This window comes from Dendrobates tinctorius, unplaced genomic scaffold, assembly GCF_039654945.1.
Source record: "Dendrobates tinctorius isolate UK_male_01 unplaced genomic scaffold, ASM3965494v1 ptg000016l, whole genome shotgun sequence".
In the NCBI taxonomy this organism is placed as follows: domain Eukaryota; kingdom Metazoa; phylum Chordata; class Amphibia; order Anura; family Dendrobatidae; genus Dendrobates; species Dendrobates tinctorius.
This window is the reverse complement of record NW_027361684.1, coordinates 65,176,827-65,195,461: the sequence shown is the minus strand read 5'-3', so window position 1 is coordinate 65,195,461 and position 18,635 is coordinate 65,176,827. Positions and strand designations below refer to the sequence as shown.

The following is an 18,635-nucleotide window of genomic DNA, read 5'->3' as shown; positions in this document are numbered from 1 at the left end:
GTGAGCAGCGATGGACCCCGGACATGTGAATATTGGATATACTTACCCCCTCCTGGCGCGGTTTCTGCAGCCCCGCTTCTCCAACTCCCACGGTCTCCAGCAGCTCTTCCTTCCTTCAGCGGTCATGTGGTACCGCTCATTAAACTCAGAAATATGCGCATATTCATGAGTTTAATGAGCGGTACCATGTGACCGCTGAAGGCAGGAAGGGAGACCGTGGGAGAAGCGGGGGGGCTGTAGAGACCGCGGTGGGGGGGCCAGTATGATCTCTGTCACCCCCGCTCCCCCACCGACCCCCAGGTATATGACTCGTGTATAAGCCGAGAGGGGGACTTTCAGCTCAAAAAGTGGGCTGAAAATATCGGCTTATACACGAGTATATGCGGTAATTTACCTAATAGATGCAGAAATAGTGCAGAAAATCTGCAACATCAAAAACTCATCTTGTGAACGTAGCCTTAAAGTTGTTTATTGTGGAAAAAGGGGAGAAAAGGCAAAAAAAACAAAAAAAAATCAACTGCTTGCGAATGGGTTAAAAATACCTTTTTATCTAGTATTTATTTTTGATGGCTTCCAAGAAATATATAAGAATGGATGTTAGAAGTTTAGATGTTAGATCTTATATCAATGTGACGCTACTTAGGTTGTTATACATGGACAATCTTTCGTTATGAATGACCCTGACCGGGTGATGATGGAGGACCTCTCCTAACTGTCCTAGAATCATAGAATCGTAGAGTTGGAAGGGACCTCCTGGGCCATCTGGTCCAACCCCCTGCTCAAAGCAGGATTCGCTAAATCATCCCAGTTAGATGTCTGTCCAGCCTCTGTTTGAAGACTTTCATTGAAGGAGAACTCACCACTTCTCGTGGCAACCTGTTCCACTCATTGATCACTCTAACTGTCAAAAAGTTTTTTCTAATATCTAATCTGTGTTTCCTCCCATTCAGCTTCATCCCATTGCTTCTAGTCTTTCCTTGTGCAAATGAGAATAAAGTTGATCCTTCTACAATGTGACAGCCCTTTAGATATTTGTAGACAGCTATTAAGTCTCCTCTCAGTCTTCTCTTTTGCAAACTAAACATTCCCAAATCCTGCAACCTTTCCTCATAAGACAGGGTTTGCAGACCGGTCACCATTCTGGTCGCTCTTTTCTGAACTTGCTCCAGTTTGTTGATGTCTTTTTTAAAATGTGGTGCCCAAAATTGGACACAATATTCCAGATGAGGTCTGACCAAAGAGGAGTAGAGGGAAATAATTACTTCACGTGATCTAGACTGTATGCTTCTGTTAATACATCCTAGAATTGCATTTGCCTTTTTTGCTGCTGCATCACACTGTTGACTCATATTCAGTCTGTGATCTATTAGTATACCCAAGTCTTTTTCACATGTGCTGTCACTTAGCCCTATTCCTCCCATTCTATATATGCTTTTTTCATTTTTATTGCCCAGATGTAGTACTTTGCATTTCTCCCTGTTAAAAACCATTCTGTTAGTTGCTGCCCACTTCTCCAGTTTATTTAAATCTTTTTGAATCCTCTCTCTCTCTTCTCTAGTATTAGCTATCCCTCCTAGCTTTGTGTCATCAGCAAATTTAATCAGTTTACCCTCAATTCCTTCATCTAAATCGTTGATAAAGATGTTGAACAATACAGGGCCCAGGACAGAGCCCTGTGGTACCCCACTTGAGACATTCTTCCAACTGGATGTGCAGCCATTTACGACCACTCTTTGGGTCCGATCACTAAGCCAGTTATGAATCCACCTAACAGTTGCCTTGTCCATTCCATACTTAGTCATTTTTTCAATAAGGATTGTATGAGAGACTTTGTCAAATGCTTTGCTGAAGTCAAGATATACTATATCTACAGCATTTCCTTGATCCACCCAATCAGTAATACCATCATAGAAGGAAATTAAATTAGTCTGACATGACTTATTAGTTACAAACCCATGCTGACTCTGTTTAATCACTTCATTCTTATCCAGGTACTGACATACATGTTGTTTAATAATTTGTTCAAAGATCTTTCCTGGTATAGAAGTCAGACTCACCGGCCTGTATTTGATAATGACTGCTACCAATATTGATAACTTACATTTCATGCTAGAGTAGAACACAATGACATCCTGCCCAGCATAGAGCAACAGCAAAATACAAGAAAGAAAATCAGTTATGCAACTGTGATAAAAGTGTAAAAATTACCCTTGACGGCGGTCAGTACTTTGGCCTCGCTTCATCAAGGCGTTTACACTGGGAAAACATTTTGAAAAGTTGCAATTTTTTTTAAAACTTTTGTCATTTTCACTCAGTTTTCTATACGCTCTACAAAAATGGGCGAATCTGGTGCTGGACAGGGACGGAATGCCACATGTCGTCTAATTCCTGACATTCTGTGGCATATCTCAAACCAGAAATCTTACTACAGTCCTGACAGGAGTAAGATTTGTGGTGTGGCACACGGAACCCCACACCAATTGTCAGACGTTCATTAAGAGACATGCACCTCTTTCTGAACCAGGTGCCTCTGTTTCGGCCATACCCCCTCATCTAGAACTGTGTTAAAATTGCAGGTTTTCATCAATTGGGCCATATGTTTTTCTATTGTGAACAAACATAAAATTTGCAGCTGACAAAGATAACTATCCCACTAATATTGCAATAATATTTGACGCCCTTTGACACAGAAATATTCGTTTTACGTGTTAGAGACAGTGTGATACCTTGTTCTTTTCAATTTGGTAGTGAAAGCATGATCGAGGAACAGGATAGTTTGTTCGGGGAGACTCCCAGCTCAATATGACAGTTTCTTCAGAATGTCTTAGTGTGTCATTTGTCGGCGGGTTCAAAATTTCTTAAAACAATGAAAAGTATATCAGTAATACAGAACCAAGCAGGCATGGCTTTTCCAGTTTTATGTAATAAAGCTTAATAATCATAAAATTATAAGTCCTGAAACTTTCTAATGTTATTCAATTTTGTATCAGTGTCAAGCCCTTTTTTGCTGTCAGTAAATGGAAAAAAGTTATTATTTCCCTGTTTTCACCTAAAGGTGATTTTCCATCTTTTTTTTTCATTTTGTTTTTTCTGTTCTTCTTCCAAGAGTCATACATATTTTATTTTTTTGCACATAAAATTAATAGTTTTTTGTTTGTTTTTTTTCAAGTATACATATTTTTTGGTAGAAAGTCTTATAAGAACGAGGTGAAGTTTTGAATTACATAATTTATTTTACCATTCAATGTACTGGAAAGCAGGAAACAAAATTCCAAATGCAGTGAAATGGTGCAAAAAATGTCATTCCACATGTGGCTTTTTTTGTTTTTTTTCCTCATTTATTTTTGTGCCCCGAGTTAATTTTATTATTGAAACTACAGGGTGGGCCATTTATATGGATCCACCTAAATAAAATGGGAAAGGCTGGTGATTTCAACTTCCTGTTTGTGGCACATTAGTATATGGGAGGGGGAAAACTCATCCGGATGGGTTGTGACCATGATGGCCATTTTGAAGTCAGCCATTTTGGATCCAACATTATAAATGGCCCACCCAGATGCATCCATATAAATGGCCCACCCTGTATTTTGGTGTAGAAAGGACAGTTTGATTGCTTCTTAGTACATTTTTTGTGTTTTGGAAACAGAAAAACTTCAATTTCGGCACTTCGATTTTTTTTTTTTTCTCTTTACCCCATTTACCGATTGGGTAAGTAATTTTATATTTTTTTAAATCAGAGCTTTATGGATGCAGCACTACAAAATGATTTTATTTTTAATTTTTAATGGTCAAACTTTTTAATTCTTTTATAAACATATTTTGAAAACCCTTTTTCTTTACTGAATTTTGTAGTCCTCTTGCTTGCACTGTATAGCACAATACTGCAATACATACAGTATTGCAGTTTACAGCGAAAATCATGTCTTCCTGTGTATGCTAACCACAGATTGGTTTTCATAGTAGCACAGTCATGACAGGCACGGCGGTGATCAGCAGACTTCCGGCTGTAATGACCATCAATTAGCACTGATCCATTTTGTTCATTGTGTACATTTAGTAGGCACCTACAGTATACCACAAATGTGAGAAAACACATCACATTTTTGTAAATATGTTATTATATCTTTTCATGGGACAACACTGAAGATATGACACTTTGATACAATGTAAAGTAGTCAGCATACAACTTGTATAATGGTGTAAATTTGGTAAGTCCTCTAAATAACTCAACATACAGCCATTAATGTCTAAATCTTTGGCTACAAAAGTGAGTACACCCCTAAGTGAAAATGGCTTCACGATGTAATGTGACTGATAAGTGTTACAAGGTCTCATATATAAATGGGGAGCAGGAGTTTTAAGTTTGGTGTTATCACTCTCACACTCTCTCATACCGGTAACTGGAAGTTCAAAATGGCACCTCACGGCAAAGAACTCTCTTAGGATCTGAAAGAAAGAACTGTTGCTCTACATAAAGATGGTCTATGCAATAAGAAGATTGCCAACACCCTAAAACTGGGCTCCAGCACAGTGGCCAAGGCCATACAGTGGCTTAACAAGACAGGTTCCACTCCAAACAGTCAGGATCGACCAAAGAAGTTGAGTGCACATGCTAAGCGTCATATCCAGAGGTTGTCTTTTCAAAATAGATCTATGAGTGCTGCCAGTATTGCTGCAGAGGTTAAAGGGGTGGGGAGTCAGCCTGTCAGTGCTCAGGCCATATGTCTCACACTACATTAAATTGGTTTGCATGGCTTTCATCCCAGAAGAAAGCCTCTTCTAAAGATGATGCACAATAACGCCCACAAACATTTTACTGAAGACAGCAGACTAAGGACATGGATTATGGGAACCATGTCCTGTGGTCTGATGAGACCAAGATAAACTTATTTGGATCAGATGGTGTCAAACGTATGAGGCGGTAAGCCAACAGGTACTGTGACCTACTGAAGCAGAGCGTGATGCCCTCCCTTCGGAAGCTTGGCCACAGGGCGGTATTTCAACATGATAATGACTCCAAACACACGTTCAAAGATGACCACTGCCTTGCTAACGAAAGTGACGGTAAAGGTGCAGGACTGGCCAAGCATGACTCCTGAACTAAACCCATCTGTGGGGCATCCTCAAATGGAAAGTGGAGGAGTGCAAGGTCTCTAACATCCACCAGCTCTGTGATGTCATTGTGGTGGAGTGGAATAAGATGCCAGTGGCAACCTGTAAAGCTCTAATGAACCCTATGCCCAAGATAGTTAAGGCAGTGCTTAAAAATAATGGTGGCCACATAAAATATTGACATTTTGGACACAATTTAGCAATTTTCACTTAGGGGTGTAATCACTTTTGTTGCCAGTGGTATAGACATTAAAGACTCTGTGTTGATTTATTTAGAGGGCTCACTAAATTTGCACTGTTATACAAGCTGTACAATGACTACTTTACATTATATTAAAGTGTCATATCTTCAGTGTTGTCCCATAAAAAGATATAATAAAATATTTACAAAAATCCGAAGGGTGTACTCAGTTTTGTGATATACTATATCTGATCTTTTTGTAGCTATCAAGTCCTTGTAATAAATTCTGTTGGTTCATGGTGGTGGGGAAACAGAATTATAGTTGTACACATCTTGCTTATGTGTAATGAAGAGCGCCATATTGGGAAATGGTTCTGTACATAATTAAACACTTTTAAAATAAAACTTCTTACCTTCCATGTAACAACTGGTGGGTAGCAGCTCACAGGTGAGTTTTTGCCCCTTTGACCACAGACAGCTGTACCACCTGTAAAGCCCTGTTTGTGGCATTGCTGCCATGTAGAGATAAGCAAATAGATTCTCAAGACCCTGGTCCAGTGGCCACATCAAGTAGTCTGTGGCCATTATACAGGAGCCTCGTGAACTGCCTCCCATCTGCTGGAGTATCCAGTGCCTCTTCTGGTTTGTAAGCCTGATGCAATATCATTGTTGTATTATGGCACACATACAGTATGATGTTGCACCCGGTCTACTAATCAGAAGGGATGCTGGCAAGTAAGAGGCAGGTCACCGGTTTACTGTTCTGTGCTATGTATAATTTAGCAGCATAATAGAGTGTTAGGATATTGTTACCTTACAAGTAAAGGTCTACTATACCTTTTTCTGCAGGTTTGAACCAATCTTTTATTGCATATTCCTCAGAACCTTTTCTATTCAGAAGGATTGTCACAGATGTAAAATAATCTATGTTTAAATCATGAAATGTACAGTTGCCTGTCCTCATTTTGATGTCATTTACGTATTGCTTGCAGTTAACGGTGGTTGCGCCTTGCCTGCAGCAAAAAGAGTGTTTTATAATTTAAATCGAGGATACCTATTTTACAAATATTGATGCAAATAATCTTACACTTACTGTAAAGTTAGCATGTGCTCAGTGCTATATGTTGCATTTTCACTATAGGTCCATGTACATGTCATCGAGGATATGTTGTAAACAACACATTGAATATTTATGTCGATTGTTCCTGTCAAACATGACACACTGTTGGTTATTATATTCTTATGAATTTACAGATTTGTAAATTGTTTATCTTAAGAGCTTATTTTAAATGAAAGGGGCATCAACAGTGTGAGACATGTAATGACTGACAGCCGACTCGCCTGATCTACATGTCTAACACTGGTAACTCACCGTTTCATCTATAATAATTTCTGGAGGCAGATTCTCAGGGAGATCTGTGTCCAACTCATAGATCTCAACAGCTCATTTACATATTAATAAATGCATACATTTCTCTAGAATAAAACATTGAGTCTGTGGACAGGAGTCTTTTATAAAGATGACTATGGAAGACAGCTGTCTTTAATGCAGGTAACGAGTTGATTAGTAGCGTCTAACTGGTATGTAGGAGCCTGAACTCTTAATGGTTGGTAGGGGATCAAATACTTATTTCTCACTGCAAAATGCAAATAAATTTATATAATTTATATAATGCAATTTTCTGGATTTTACTTTTGACATTCTGTCTCTCAATGTTAAAATTAACCTAGCCTTAAAATTTTAGAATGTTCATGTCTTTGTCAGTGGGCAAACTTACAAAATCAGCAAGGGATCAAATACTTTCCCCCAATGTTGATGGCTTAGAAGAGTTGATTCTACTGGCAGATTCCTTTTAAGAACCTGTAGAGGAGAGGGAGGAGCATTTAATATAGTCCATCTCTTTTTCCTAAGCTTTGTAATGTTCTCCCTCTTAAAAAGATGTGGGTTCTGATGGCGAGGCAAGGAGCAGGCTGTAAGAAAATTTTTACCTGTAATTTGCATTGTGAGCAGCTTGCGCCACCTCTGTTCTGCCCTCTGAATAGGGCAAATATGTTTGTATTATGTGCTGGTTTAGTTATAGCACTATCTAGTGGTGGCTGAATTTATAGCTGTGTCTTAAATAGCATTTACAGCCTGTGTCTTGAACAGAAGTGTTGCACTGTGGGATTGAAGCAATGCAGTGGGAATGAAGCAATGCATTCTGGGATGAGGAAGATTCCATTTTCTTCTGTGTATTTCATAAGGACACATGTGTTTTTCTGTTCTCCTGTAACTTCCCTACTTGAGTTCGTTATCCTGGTAAAGCATATCTGGTAAGATTAATATCTTTCTTGCAATACAGTTTTGTTCAGAAATGTTGTTAACTGTATGGAGCCAGTGCACAGCAGATGTAATTAGACACCTGTGTATTTCTATGTAAAGTTTGCATCACACTGTATACTTCCTGTAATTTTGTTAGCTGTGTGATCATCTGCCCAATACTTACTCATTTGTATTCTTTATAGTTTTATTGCATGTTCTATACTCTTCAGCAATAAACAAGTTAGACTACAGAGAACGGTCTGCTTATTTTGGAAGATTGAAGGTGGTTTATGCTGTATGCTAGAGTGCACACCGTGTCAACGTGTATGAAGGCAGAAGAACCTCATTACCTCATTAAGCTACTGCCCTCCATTGCCTAGTAGCAAACACAGGTCTGCTTACCAGCGAACCTGACTTGGATTGAAAAGTTACACATTTTGCTGGAAATAACTGGAGTGCTGTGATTTCTTCACTGTACATAATCAGTGCCAGTTAAACTGTATTCTAATATCCTCCATCGGGAATTGCACTGAAAAGTAGCACGTCTCCTTCATATTAACGGTGTTGATTTCTGTTAGCGGTGCAGAGGTTAACCCCTTAGTGACGGAGCCAATTTGCAGCTTTATGATCAGGCAAATTTCTACAATTCTGACCACTGTCACTTTATGAGGTTATAACTCTGGAACGCTTTAACAGATCCCGCTCATTCTGAGACTGTTTTTTGTGACATATTGTACTTCATGTTAGTGGTAAAGTTTCTTCGATATGACTTGCATTTATTTATGAAAAAATGGATATATGGCAAAAAAAATTTAAATTTTGCAATTTTCAAACTTTTAATTTTTATGCCCTTAAATCAGAGAGATATGTCACACAAAATACTTAATGAATAACATTTTACACATGTCTACTTTACATCAGCACAATTTTGGAAACAATTTAGTTTTTTGCTAGAAACTTATAAGGGTTAAAAGATGACCAGCGATTTATCATTTTACCACAAAATTTACAAAACCATTTTATTAGGGACCACATCACATTTGAAGTCACTTTGAGGTGTAAATATGAGAGAAAATACCCAAAAGTGACACCATACTAAAAACTGCACCCCTTAAGGTGCTCAAAACCATATTAAGAAGTTTATTAACCCCTTTAAGTGCTTCACAGGATTAACATTTAGCTTTTATTTACAAACATTTTACTTCAGAACCAATTTTTTTTACTGTTTGGGTGCATGGCAGAGCTCGGAAAGGAAGGAGCGCCATATGGAATGGTCTGCGGGCGTCATGTTGCATTTGCAGAGCCCCTGATGTGCCTAAACAGTAGAAACACCCCACAAGTGACCCCATTTTGGAAACTAGACCCCCCAAGGAGCTTATCTAGATGTGTGGTGAGCACTTTGAAACCCCAAGTGCTTCACAGAAATTGGTAACGTAGAGCCGTAAAAATAAAAAAAAATCACATTTTTTTCCGCAAAAATTATGTTTTCACCCCCAAATTTTTATTTTCACAAGGGTAACAGGATAAATTGGACCACAAAAGTTGTTGTGCAATTTGTCCTGAGTACGCTGATACCCCATATGTGGAGGGAACCACTGTTTGGGCCCATGGCAGAGCTCAGAAGGGAAGGAGCACAGTTTTGGAATGCAGACTTTGATGGAATGGTCTGCGAGCATCATGCTGCATTTGCAGAGCCCCTGATGTGCCTAAACAGTAGAAACCCCCCACACATGTGACCCAATTTTGGAAACTAGACCCCCCAAGGAGCTTATCTAGATGTGTGATGAGAACTTTGAACCTCTAAGTGCTTCACAGAAGTTTATAACGCAGAGCTGTGAAAATAAAAAATCTTTTTTTTCCACAAAAATGATTTTTTAACCCACAATTTTTTATTTTCACAAGGGTAACAGGATAAATTAGACCCCCAAAGTTGTTGTGCAATTTGTCCTGAGTACACTGATGCCCCATATGTTGGGGTAAACCACTGTTTGGGCACACATCGGGGCTCAGAAGGGAGGGAGCACTGTTTGACTTTTTGAATGCAAAAATGGCTGGAATCAATGGTGGTGCCACGTTGTGTTTGGAGACCCCCTGACATGCCTAAACAGTGGAAACCCCTCAATTCTAACTCCAACCCTAACCCCACCACACCCCTAACCCTAATACCATCCCTAACCATAACTCTAACCACAAACCTAACCCCAACACACCCCTCACCCTAATCCCAACCCTAACCATAACCCTAACCACAACCCTAACCCCAACACACCCCTAATCCCAACCCTAACCACAATCCCCTAACCATAGTCCCAACCCTAACCCTAATCCCAACCCTAACCCTAATCCCAACTGTAACCCTAATTCCAACCCTAACTCTAATTCCAAGCCTAACCCTAACCCTAGCCCAAGTCTCTTTAGCCTAAATCAAACCCTAAAGGGAAAATGAAAATAAATATATTTTCTTTATTTCATTATTTTTCCCTAACTAAGGGGGTGATATTTACTATTTTTTTGTTTTGATCACTGTGATAGGGTCTATCACAGTGACCACAATGAACCAATAGGTAAAATCTTCCTATTGTTGCCAGGTGCAGGCCGGCATATCTCGGCTGGCACACAGCACATGCGCCAGCAATTTTCTTCCCTGAGCAAGATGGCGTCCCCATCAGGGGAAGCAGGAGGGCCAAGGAGCACCTGGAGGTACCAGGGGATCGGGGACCCTATTTCTCTCTCCTCTGATTTGCGATCACATCAGAGGAGAGAGAAATTAAATAGCACATCAGACTTTTTTTTGCAGTCACCATTATACGGTTAATAATGGTGATTGCAAAATCGGGGTTGGTAGAAACTGATGCGAATCATGTTCTCTGGGGTCTTGGCTATCCCCAGCAGCCGAGACCCAGGAGAAAATTCGACTCTGGGGGGCACTATATACTTTTTTCCACAGCGCGTTAATTAGCGGCGCTATGGTTTAAGCACCCTTAACTACTGCCGTTAAAAGGCGGACGTTAAGGGGTTAAACTGTTCAACTTAGAGTGTCTGAAGCCTTCCTGCTTGGATGATCTCAGCTGTGCAGTGTTGGCCACTCCCCTCTCCTATATATCCTCACCTCTGTCAATCTGCATTGCCAGTGTTAAGTGTTCTACTGCCTAGTGAGTGGAGGAGTCAGTTGTTGGTAGAGGCATTTGGACTATTATTCTGTGACTTTCACTTGGGAGTTTTTGGGCTGTTTGCAAATTCTCTATTTTGTTTACATTCCTTTTCTCCCTGATGTTCCCCTCTGTTGTCTGTGAGTGCATATTTAATTGATTGGTATTTTTCCTTTATCCCTGTATGTCGTTTGTCTGGTTTGTGTATAGTCTACACCACTACTCCCCACTTCACTGGGTTGGGGAGGGGGACAGATATAGGGCTGATTTGGAGTTCATCAAGATACATGGCCCCAGCGTCTTCACCATCAGAAGTAATCCAGGGAGCAGGGATAGATAGGGCACCCCTAGTGTTAGGAACAGGGAAAGAGCCCCATGTCCCAGGAAATCTGACAACAGAGTTGTGACACCTGTCATGTTGGGAAACTCTATTTACCTGCAGGTAAATAGTGTGAAAATTACCAATCCTAAAACTTCAACTACTTTATTTACCTCATCTTTAAAAACTCGTTGTAAGAACATACTACAAAGCATATGTCATAAACATGTGTAGGCATGGACTGGAGATGACCATGCACTGGGTGATAGTTAACGGAGCATTGCTACAGCTTTGAGTGCAGTGAGCACTTCTATTTGTTTTGAAGTCACGTAGCACCCATGCTCTACAGCAGAAATCTGCAGCAGAAAATGATCCGCAGTGCTGATTTCAATTCATGCTTCAAATTTACCAAATTCCACAAAAGCATGACAATTTCATGACTATTAAGAAGAGTATATATAGTAGTTTTACATATACATACACTTAGTAAACTACTGTGACGGAGTCAGCTTCAGCTGAGTTGTTTTCTTTAGAGTGGATACTCTGGGTCGTGGCACCCACCCACTTAGGGCGAGCTGACCTTGTAAGGAACCACCCCCTATACAGGGAGTGTCAGGGGCAAGATCAAGGGGGTGAGCCACCATGACTGCTGGAACCAGACGGCCAGCTCAAGGAAGACACAATGTGTCAGTGTCTGACGACAAGGGACGTGCAGGAAACAAGACAAGACAATGCGTGGTTTCAGGGTATCTTCATTAAAGCGTGATCTCGGGGTAACATCAGGTGCAAGATGTGGTAACAGGGAAAGCATAGCAAGCTGTGTGCGTGGGCATGCCAAGGTCCATGGCATGGTACGTGCTAGGTGGCATGCCTAGGTACAGGCAAGGGCTCGATGGCATCGGACTCCGGACAGCTGGCAACGATCGACAGGATCAGGGCATCAGGCTGCGGACATCAGCTTCGGACATCAGGCCGCAGATATCAGGCTCAGGATCACTGGCACCGATCGGCAGGTTCCGGGCATCCGGAAGGTAAACCAGGGTTCAGGCAAGGAGGCACGACAGAGTTCAAGACATGGTGCGTGTTAGGAGACATGCCAGGGTCCAAAGCAAAGTTCAAGGCAGGGTGCGTGCTAGGAGCACACCAGGGTCCAAGGCAAGGTGCAAGGTAGGGTTCAAGACACTAGGCATGGTGCATGTTTAGGGAACATGCCAGGGTTCAAGGTCCTGGGCGCACTCGAGAAGCCGCCAGGATTCAAGATTCAAGGTCCTGCGCATGCCAGGGGCATGGTACAAAGAATGGTCCTGGCCGTGCTAGATGCCACACCAGGGTACATGGTTCACGGCAGGTCCCACATGATCTAGAGAACACGTCGGGCTTTGAGGTTCAGGATGAGGTCCTGCGTGTGCAGAGCGGCACGCCAAGGACAGGGTGCAAGGCATGGTCCTGTGCATGCCGAGGGGCACGCCAGGGTCAGGGTCCAAGGCAAAGAGCAGAACGTAGGTAGAACAGAGCAGGGTAAGAACAGGTCAAAGAACTCAGAACATGACAGAGAGACAAGGTTCAGGACAGAGCAAGGATAGCAAAAGACTTGTGCTAGAGTAGCACGAAAACGCAGAGTGCGAGAAACAGCGTGAGTGCAAGGAAGCACAGCGAGCACGGCTGGGGCACTGGCTAGCTGGTCGGGCTGAAGCTCAGACATTCAGGCAAGACTGAGGCGAGCACGGCTGAGGCATAACAGGCGACGCAGCTGTCACTGGCCGAAGAGCACGGCTGAGGCACAAACAGGCGGGCACGCCTGAGGCACAAACAGGCGGCTAGGGAAGGCCAGGCGCATACAAAGGGCACGAGGAGAAACAAAGCAAGGCAAGGCTAGGCAAAGTACAGGACAAGGAGCAGAACGTAGGCAGTAGCACAGAGCCGGGTACAAGAGAAGAGAAGCAGAGTGGATGCTAGAGTCCAGAGCCGGGTTCAAACAGAAGACATAGAGCTAGCAGCGGAACGTAGGCCTAAGCCCAGAGCAGGGTCAAGGCAAAACCTTGAGACTAGACAAGGAACATAGGAAGTACTACAAGGCTAAGCATAGCAAGGACAAAACATGGTATGGCAGGCAAAGACAGAGAACATAGGAAGTACTACAAGGCTAAGAATAGCAAAGACAAAACATGGCACAAAAGACAACACAAGACATGGCACGGGACAAGAGGCAGAATACAAGCACAGAGCGTGTGCAGAGAAGCACAACAGGGCAGAGTGCAAGGGCACAGAATACAGGGAGCGACCGAGCAGACCAAGCAGCCATGCAGGGAAGCAACACGATACTCAGGCCCTGACCATAGGATGGGGCGATTTGATATAGGGCATTAGCACCTGCACTTCCAGGTCAGGACCAGGGGAGGACTTCCAGGTCGAGTCCTCCAGGATCATAGAGAGGATCAGATGGTCGAGTCCTCCAGGACCATAGAGAGGATTGCTGGATTCGGTCCTCCAGGACCATAAAAAGGACCACAGCAGGCAGAGCAGAGACGGGCGTGCACACAGCAATGGCATGCAGCCATGAGGTACGCGTGCACACCAGCAACGGCGCACAGCCATGAGAGGTAGCACATGTGAACACAAGCAGTGGCGTATAGCCATGAGGTGAGATGCACGCACACACTGCTCCAGGAGTCACGTAGCACAACGGTTATGAGGTGCGCGTGCACACTGCTCCAGGAATCATGCAGCATAACAGTCATGAGGTGCGTGTGCACACTGCTCCAGGGATCACACAGCATAACAATCATGAGGTGTGCGTGCACACTGCTCCAGAGATCACGCAGCATAACAGTCATGGGGTGAGCACGCACACTGCACCAGGGGTCATGCAGCATAACGGTCTTGAGGTACGTGTGCACACTGCACCAGGGGTCACGCAGCACAACGGTCACGAGGTACGTGTGCAAACTGCTCCAGGGGTCACGCAGCACACAAGACATGACGGGCATGATAGTTAGGTGCGCGTGTACACCACTCCAGGGGTCATGCGGCATGATAGACATGGCGGGCATGACAACTACGATCAGTTTCAGCATGGTTAATCATCTTACCTGGCATAGCACATATAATAATTTTAGAAGCACTTTCGCATTCTTCACTATCATTATTAAAAGCTGGAACCAACATCACACAGACTTCACTGCTTGTATAATCGGGCAGATGTAGGACTGCCTGTCCCTCACATACGTTCTCCTGCATAAAAAAACAGCAGTTGGATCTAAAATGTTTTGTCACCAAAGCACGTGTCAGAACAGCGAGTGACTATTGGTCTGTAATGCACACCTGCATAAATATCGAGAACTTTATCAAATTTATTAAAACCAGAAATAAATCTTGATTTCAACACATTAAAAATAATCATATGCAAAACATACAGAACATGAAGAAAGCTGACACATTTCAAACCGATATTGTCAGGTTCTTGGCTCTTAGCTTGCCTGATGCCCAGGGATTGAGTGTTTAAAATATATGACATTGTTTCTAACTCACATGTGAGTAATTATACATTTAAATGCGTTATCCAGGATATTTAAGTTATTTTAAAGGTATAATCTGCATAAAAATAAGAATGAAACACAAGAAAACACAAAATGACAAATCTGCAAAAATACTCTGCAGCAAAAAACATGACAGTAATCAGCAAGTGCTGTATAACGAATACAGGGTATTTAGTCGATACGTTTTTTGCAAAAAATGTATACCAAGCAGCTTCACCACGTCATGGTAACCCTTCACGAAGCAGTCCCTATCTAATGTATTTAAAACCTGAACATGTGAACAGTGTCTAAATGAACAGGATGCAGACAGGCGCCTCCTAGCATATGGGCTTGTGGTGCAAGACAGCTCATTTATGTGCATGTCACACAGGAGAGGGGTGGGGTCTCCCAACCATGCTGAGCAAGAAAAAAACGGGTTAAAAACGTATGTGACATGCACAAACCGATATTGCCAGGTTCTTGGTGCTTAGCTTGCCTGATGCCCAGGGATTGAGTGTTTAAAATATATGACATTGTTTCTAACTCAGATGTGAGTAATTATACATTTAAATGGGTTATTCAGGATATTTTAGCTATTTTAAAGGAATAATCTGCATAAAAATAAGAATATTAGCTGCCGACACTCCACTGCTGCCCATGGTCTTTGTGTACATCACAAGTACAGAATGTGGACACTTCAGCCAATCACTGACCTCCGCAATCCTCTCCATAAAGACCAAGTGCCTCAGCACAAAGACATTGTTAGAGCAGCAGGGAAAAGTACAGCTCATTTTCTTATTTTTATGCAGAAGATGTCTATAAAATGATAAAAGAAATACTGGAAAACCCCCGCTTGCAAAAAATGCTATATATAATAGAAAACTGCACAACTACATAATAAATGGAATTGTGCAATAAAATAATAGGGGTTTTAAAGGATCAACATAAATTTCTGCAGTCTCTATGTTCCACCAAATCACTATATAATATAGTTTCCAACCGTAGACTCTATAGTTTTTCCAAGTGTAGACACTGAACAATAATGGGCACCAGTGCAGGACTTGTGTCTGGGCCCCCCATTCATCAGGCCCAACATTTACATGTATACTCACAGTATCATAAAATGTGCACCTATCACTAACTTCCAGTACCTTCCCTTCTGCTTTCAAACATGCTTCAATCACCCCTATCGCCAAAAAGCGAACCCTCGACCCAAGCGCTATGTCCAGCTATCGCCCAATATCGCTGCTCCTATTCGCTTCCAAACTCCTGGAGCAGCACGTCCACGCTGAACTTTTCTCCCATCTCTCATCTAACCTGCTCTTTGACAATTTACAATCTGGTTTCCGCCCCATCACTCCACTGAGACAACCCTAACCAAAATTACTAATGACCTACTTACAGCCAAAGCGAACGGACAATACTCTATACTCCTCCTTCTAGACCTGTCCTCTGCCTTCGACACAGTTGACCACTGCCTCCTACTACAGATCCTCTCTTCCTTTGGCATCAAAGACCTTGCCCTATCCTGGATCTCCTCATACCTCTCCAACCGCACATTCAGCGTCTCCCACTCCCACACTACCTCCTCATCCCACCCTCTCTCTGTTGGAATCCCCCAAGGCTCTGTTCTAGGACCCCTACTCTTCTCAATCTATACACTTGGCCTGGGGCAACTCATAAAGTCCCACGGATTCCCGTACCACCTTTATGCCGATGATACTCAGATCTACCTCTCTGGCCCAGATGTCACCTCTCTGCTCTCCAAAATCCCGGTGTGTTTATCAGCCATATCCTCCTTCTTCTCCTCCCGCTTCCTCAAACTGAATGTGGACAAATCTGAACTGATCATCTTTCCCCCATCTCACAGATCTTCCTTACCTGACCTATCTATAACAATTGACGACATCACGCTTTCCCCTGTACCGGAGGTCCGCTGCCTCGGAGTAACCGTTGACTCTGCCCTGTCCTTCAAACCACACATCCAAGCTCTCTCCACCTCCTGCCGCCTCCAGCTCAAAAATATTTCCAGAATCCGTCCCTTCCTCAACTCTCACTCTACTAAACTGCTTGTGCATGCCCTCATCATCTCCTGTCTCGATTACTGCAACATCCTTTTCTGTGGCCTCCCTGCTAACACCCTTGCACCTCTCCAGTCCATCCTTAACTATGCTGCCCGACTAATTAATCTCTGTCCTCGCTACTCCTCCCCTTCTCCCCTCTGCAAATCTCTTCACTGGCTCCCACTCCCTCAGCGTATCCAATTCAAATTACTAATACTGACCTACAAGGCCATCTATAACCTGTCTCCTCCATATATCTCTGAATTAATCTCCCAATATCTTCCCTCACAATCTCTGATCCTCCCAAGACCTCCTTCGCTCCTCATCCAACCGCCTCCAAGACTTCTCCCGAACAGCCTCCATCCTCTGGAATTCTTTGCCCCAACACGTCTGGCTATCAACCACACTGGAATCCTTCAGACGGAACCTGAAAACCCATCTCTTCAGGAAAGCCTACAGCCTGCAATGATCCCTGCTGCCCCCTCACCACTACTGGAGCTACCGCCTAACCATCACTGGAGCTGCTGCAACCCTCCCAACCTACTGTCTCCTTCCCCACTATCCTGTAGAATGTAAAGGGGGCTTTACACATAGCGATATCGCTAGCAATATCGCTAAAGCGTCACCAATTTTGTGACACAGCAGCGATATTGCTAGCGATATTGCTACATGAGATACTTACCTCCGACTGGCTCCCCTGCTGGTTATCGCTGATCGCGTGAGATCGGCCTGGTCCATTTCTCGTCGTCAGCTTCCTGCTGGCGCCGACGAGCGAGCCATGGACGGAGGCGGAAGACGGTCATCTCACCGCATCTGAAAGGTGAGTAAGACCACCGATCGCTGCTGCATCGCTGGTGAGATCTGCCTGTTTGGTCACTAGAGACCGGCACTCAGGACCGGAGCTGCGGCTGCATAGAAATCACACACGGTAGTGTGATCCAGGCCTTGTACACATTCCTGGCCAGTGTGCGCGGCCTCACTCTCCCTCCAGTCAGCCACACTCACTAAATGCCTGCATCAATAGTCAGGGTGTAGCTTCGCTCAATATAAGTGTATGGAGCAAGGTCACGTCCACTGGCCAGGAGTATGTATAACTCATTCATACCCTCCGGTTCCAGGTGAGAAACTGGTGAATTCACTGCAGTGCACACTGCATACACTGGAGAGATTAATGAGTCTGAGGTTGATTTGGACTGGACAACCCCTTTAACTTTTTTATAAATAGAATAGACATAAAGCTGTCAGTCACAAATATAATTAGCAAAGTGCATGTGCATCTTAATGTACATGTATTTAATTACTGAATACATTATTTATATATATTCGCTGCTGGCCTGAACTATGCCTGCTCCCTATGCAGTTATGTGATTCATTGTCTTCTTCTGCCACATCAGAAGCTTTGGAGGATAAAATGCAGAGGTGGTGTAAGAAGATGAGTCAAAATGGAGTCAACGGTGTGCGGTGCCCTTTAAGGTCGGAACTATTGGGGCTGTCACCACTGTTGGTGGAAGAAATTTCCTCTGAAAGGGAGAGACCTTTCTGTCAGACAACAGGGGTGCGGGGTACAAAAGGAGATCTGAGCGCGGGAACGGGGCAGACTTGGCGGCAAGGTGACAGGAGACTGTTGACTCCGTTTCCGCTGCTTATACTGACAACTCCACTTTTTCCAGACCTCTGTGTGCTGACCTTGAGACTTCTTGTGACGCTATTAAGTTACCGTCTGAACCCATACTGTCGGATACCCCTGTTCTACCCAAGATACTGGATCAACCGCTTAGAGACTACTCCGAGAGACCGTGGGCTGTTGAGACTTGTACACGTGCTCACGACCCGTGCCCGGCGCCATTTCTGGAGCATCCACATAAAGGACTGTTTCCATGTTCCAGTGCACCCACGTCAAGCTGGTCTGCATCCATCGGCACTGTCGGACGGCAGTGTTACTAGTTACTTCATAGCAGAGCCAGAAACATTGTTCATCATTTGAGACGCCGCTG

At 43.3% G+C, this 18,635-nt stretch overlaps 1 protein-coding gene across 1 annotated transcript in view; it reads right to left on the bottom strand.

Annotated features, from left to right (window-relative positions):
* LOC141080595 (granulocyte-macrophage colony-stimulating factor receptor subunit alpha-like) overlaps positions 1-18,635 on the bottom strand; it is a 130,766-nt gene that overhangs the window by 60,714 nt on the left and 51,417 nt on the right. The window contains exons 4-7 of the mRNA XM_073565922.1: positions 14,153-14,294; positions 6,387-6,498; positions 6,131-6,306; positions 2,727-2,857 (exon numbers count right to left, since the gene is read on the bottom strand). Coding sequence (XP_073422023.1) covers positions 2,727-2,857; positions 6,131-6,306; positions 6,387-6,498; positions 14,153-14,294 — 561 coding nt within the window. The remainder of the gene's footprint in view (positions 1-2,726; positions 2,858-6,130; positions 6,307-6,386; positions 6,499-14,152; positions 14,295-18,635) is intronic.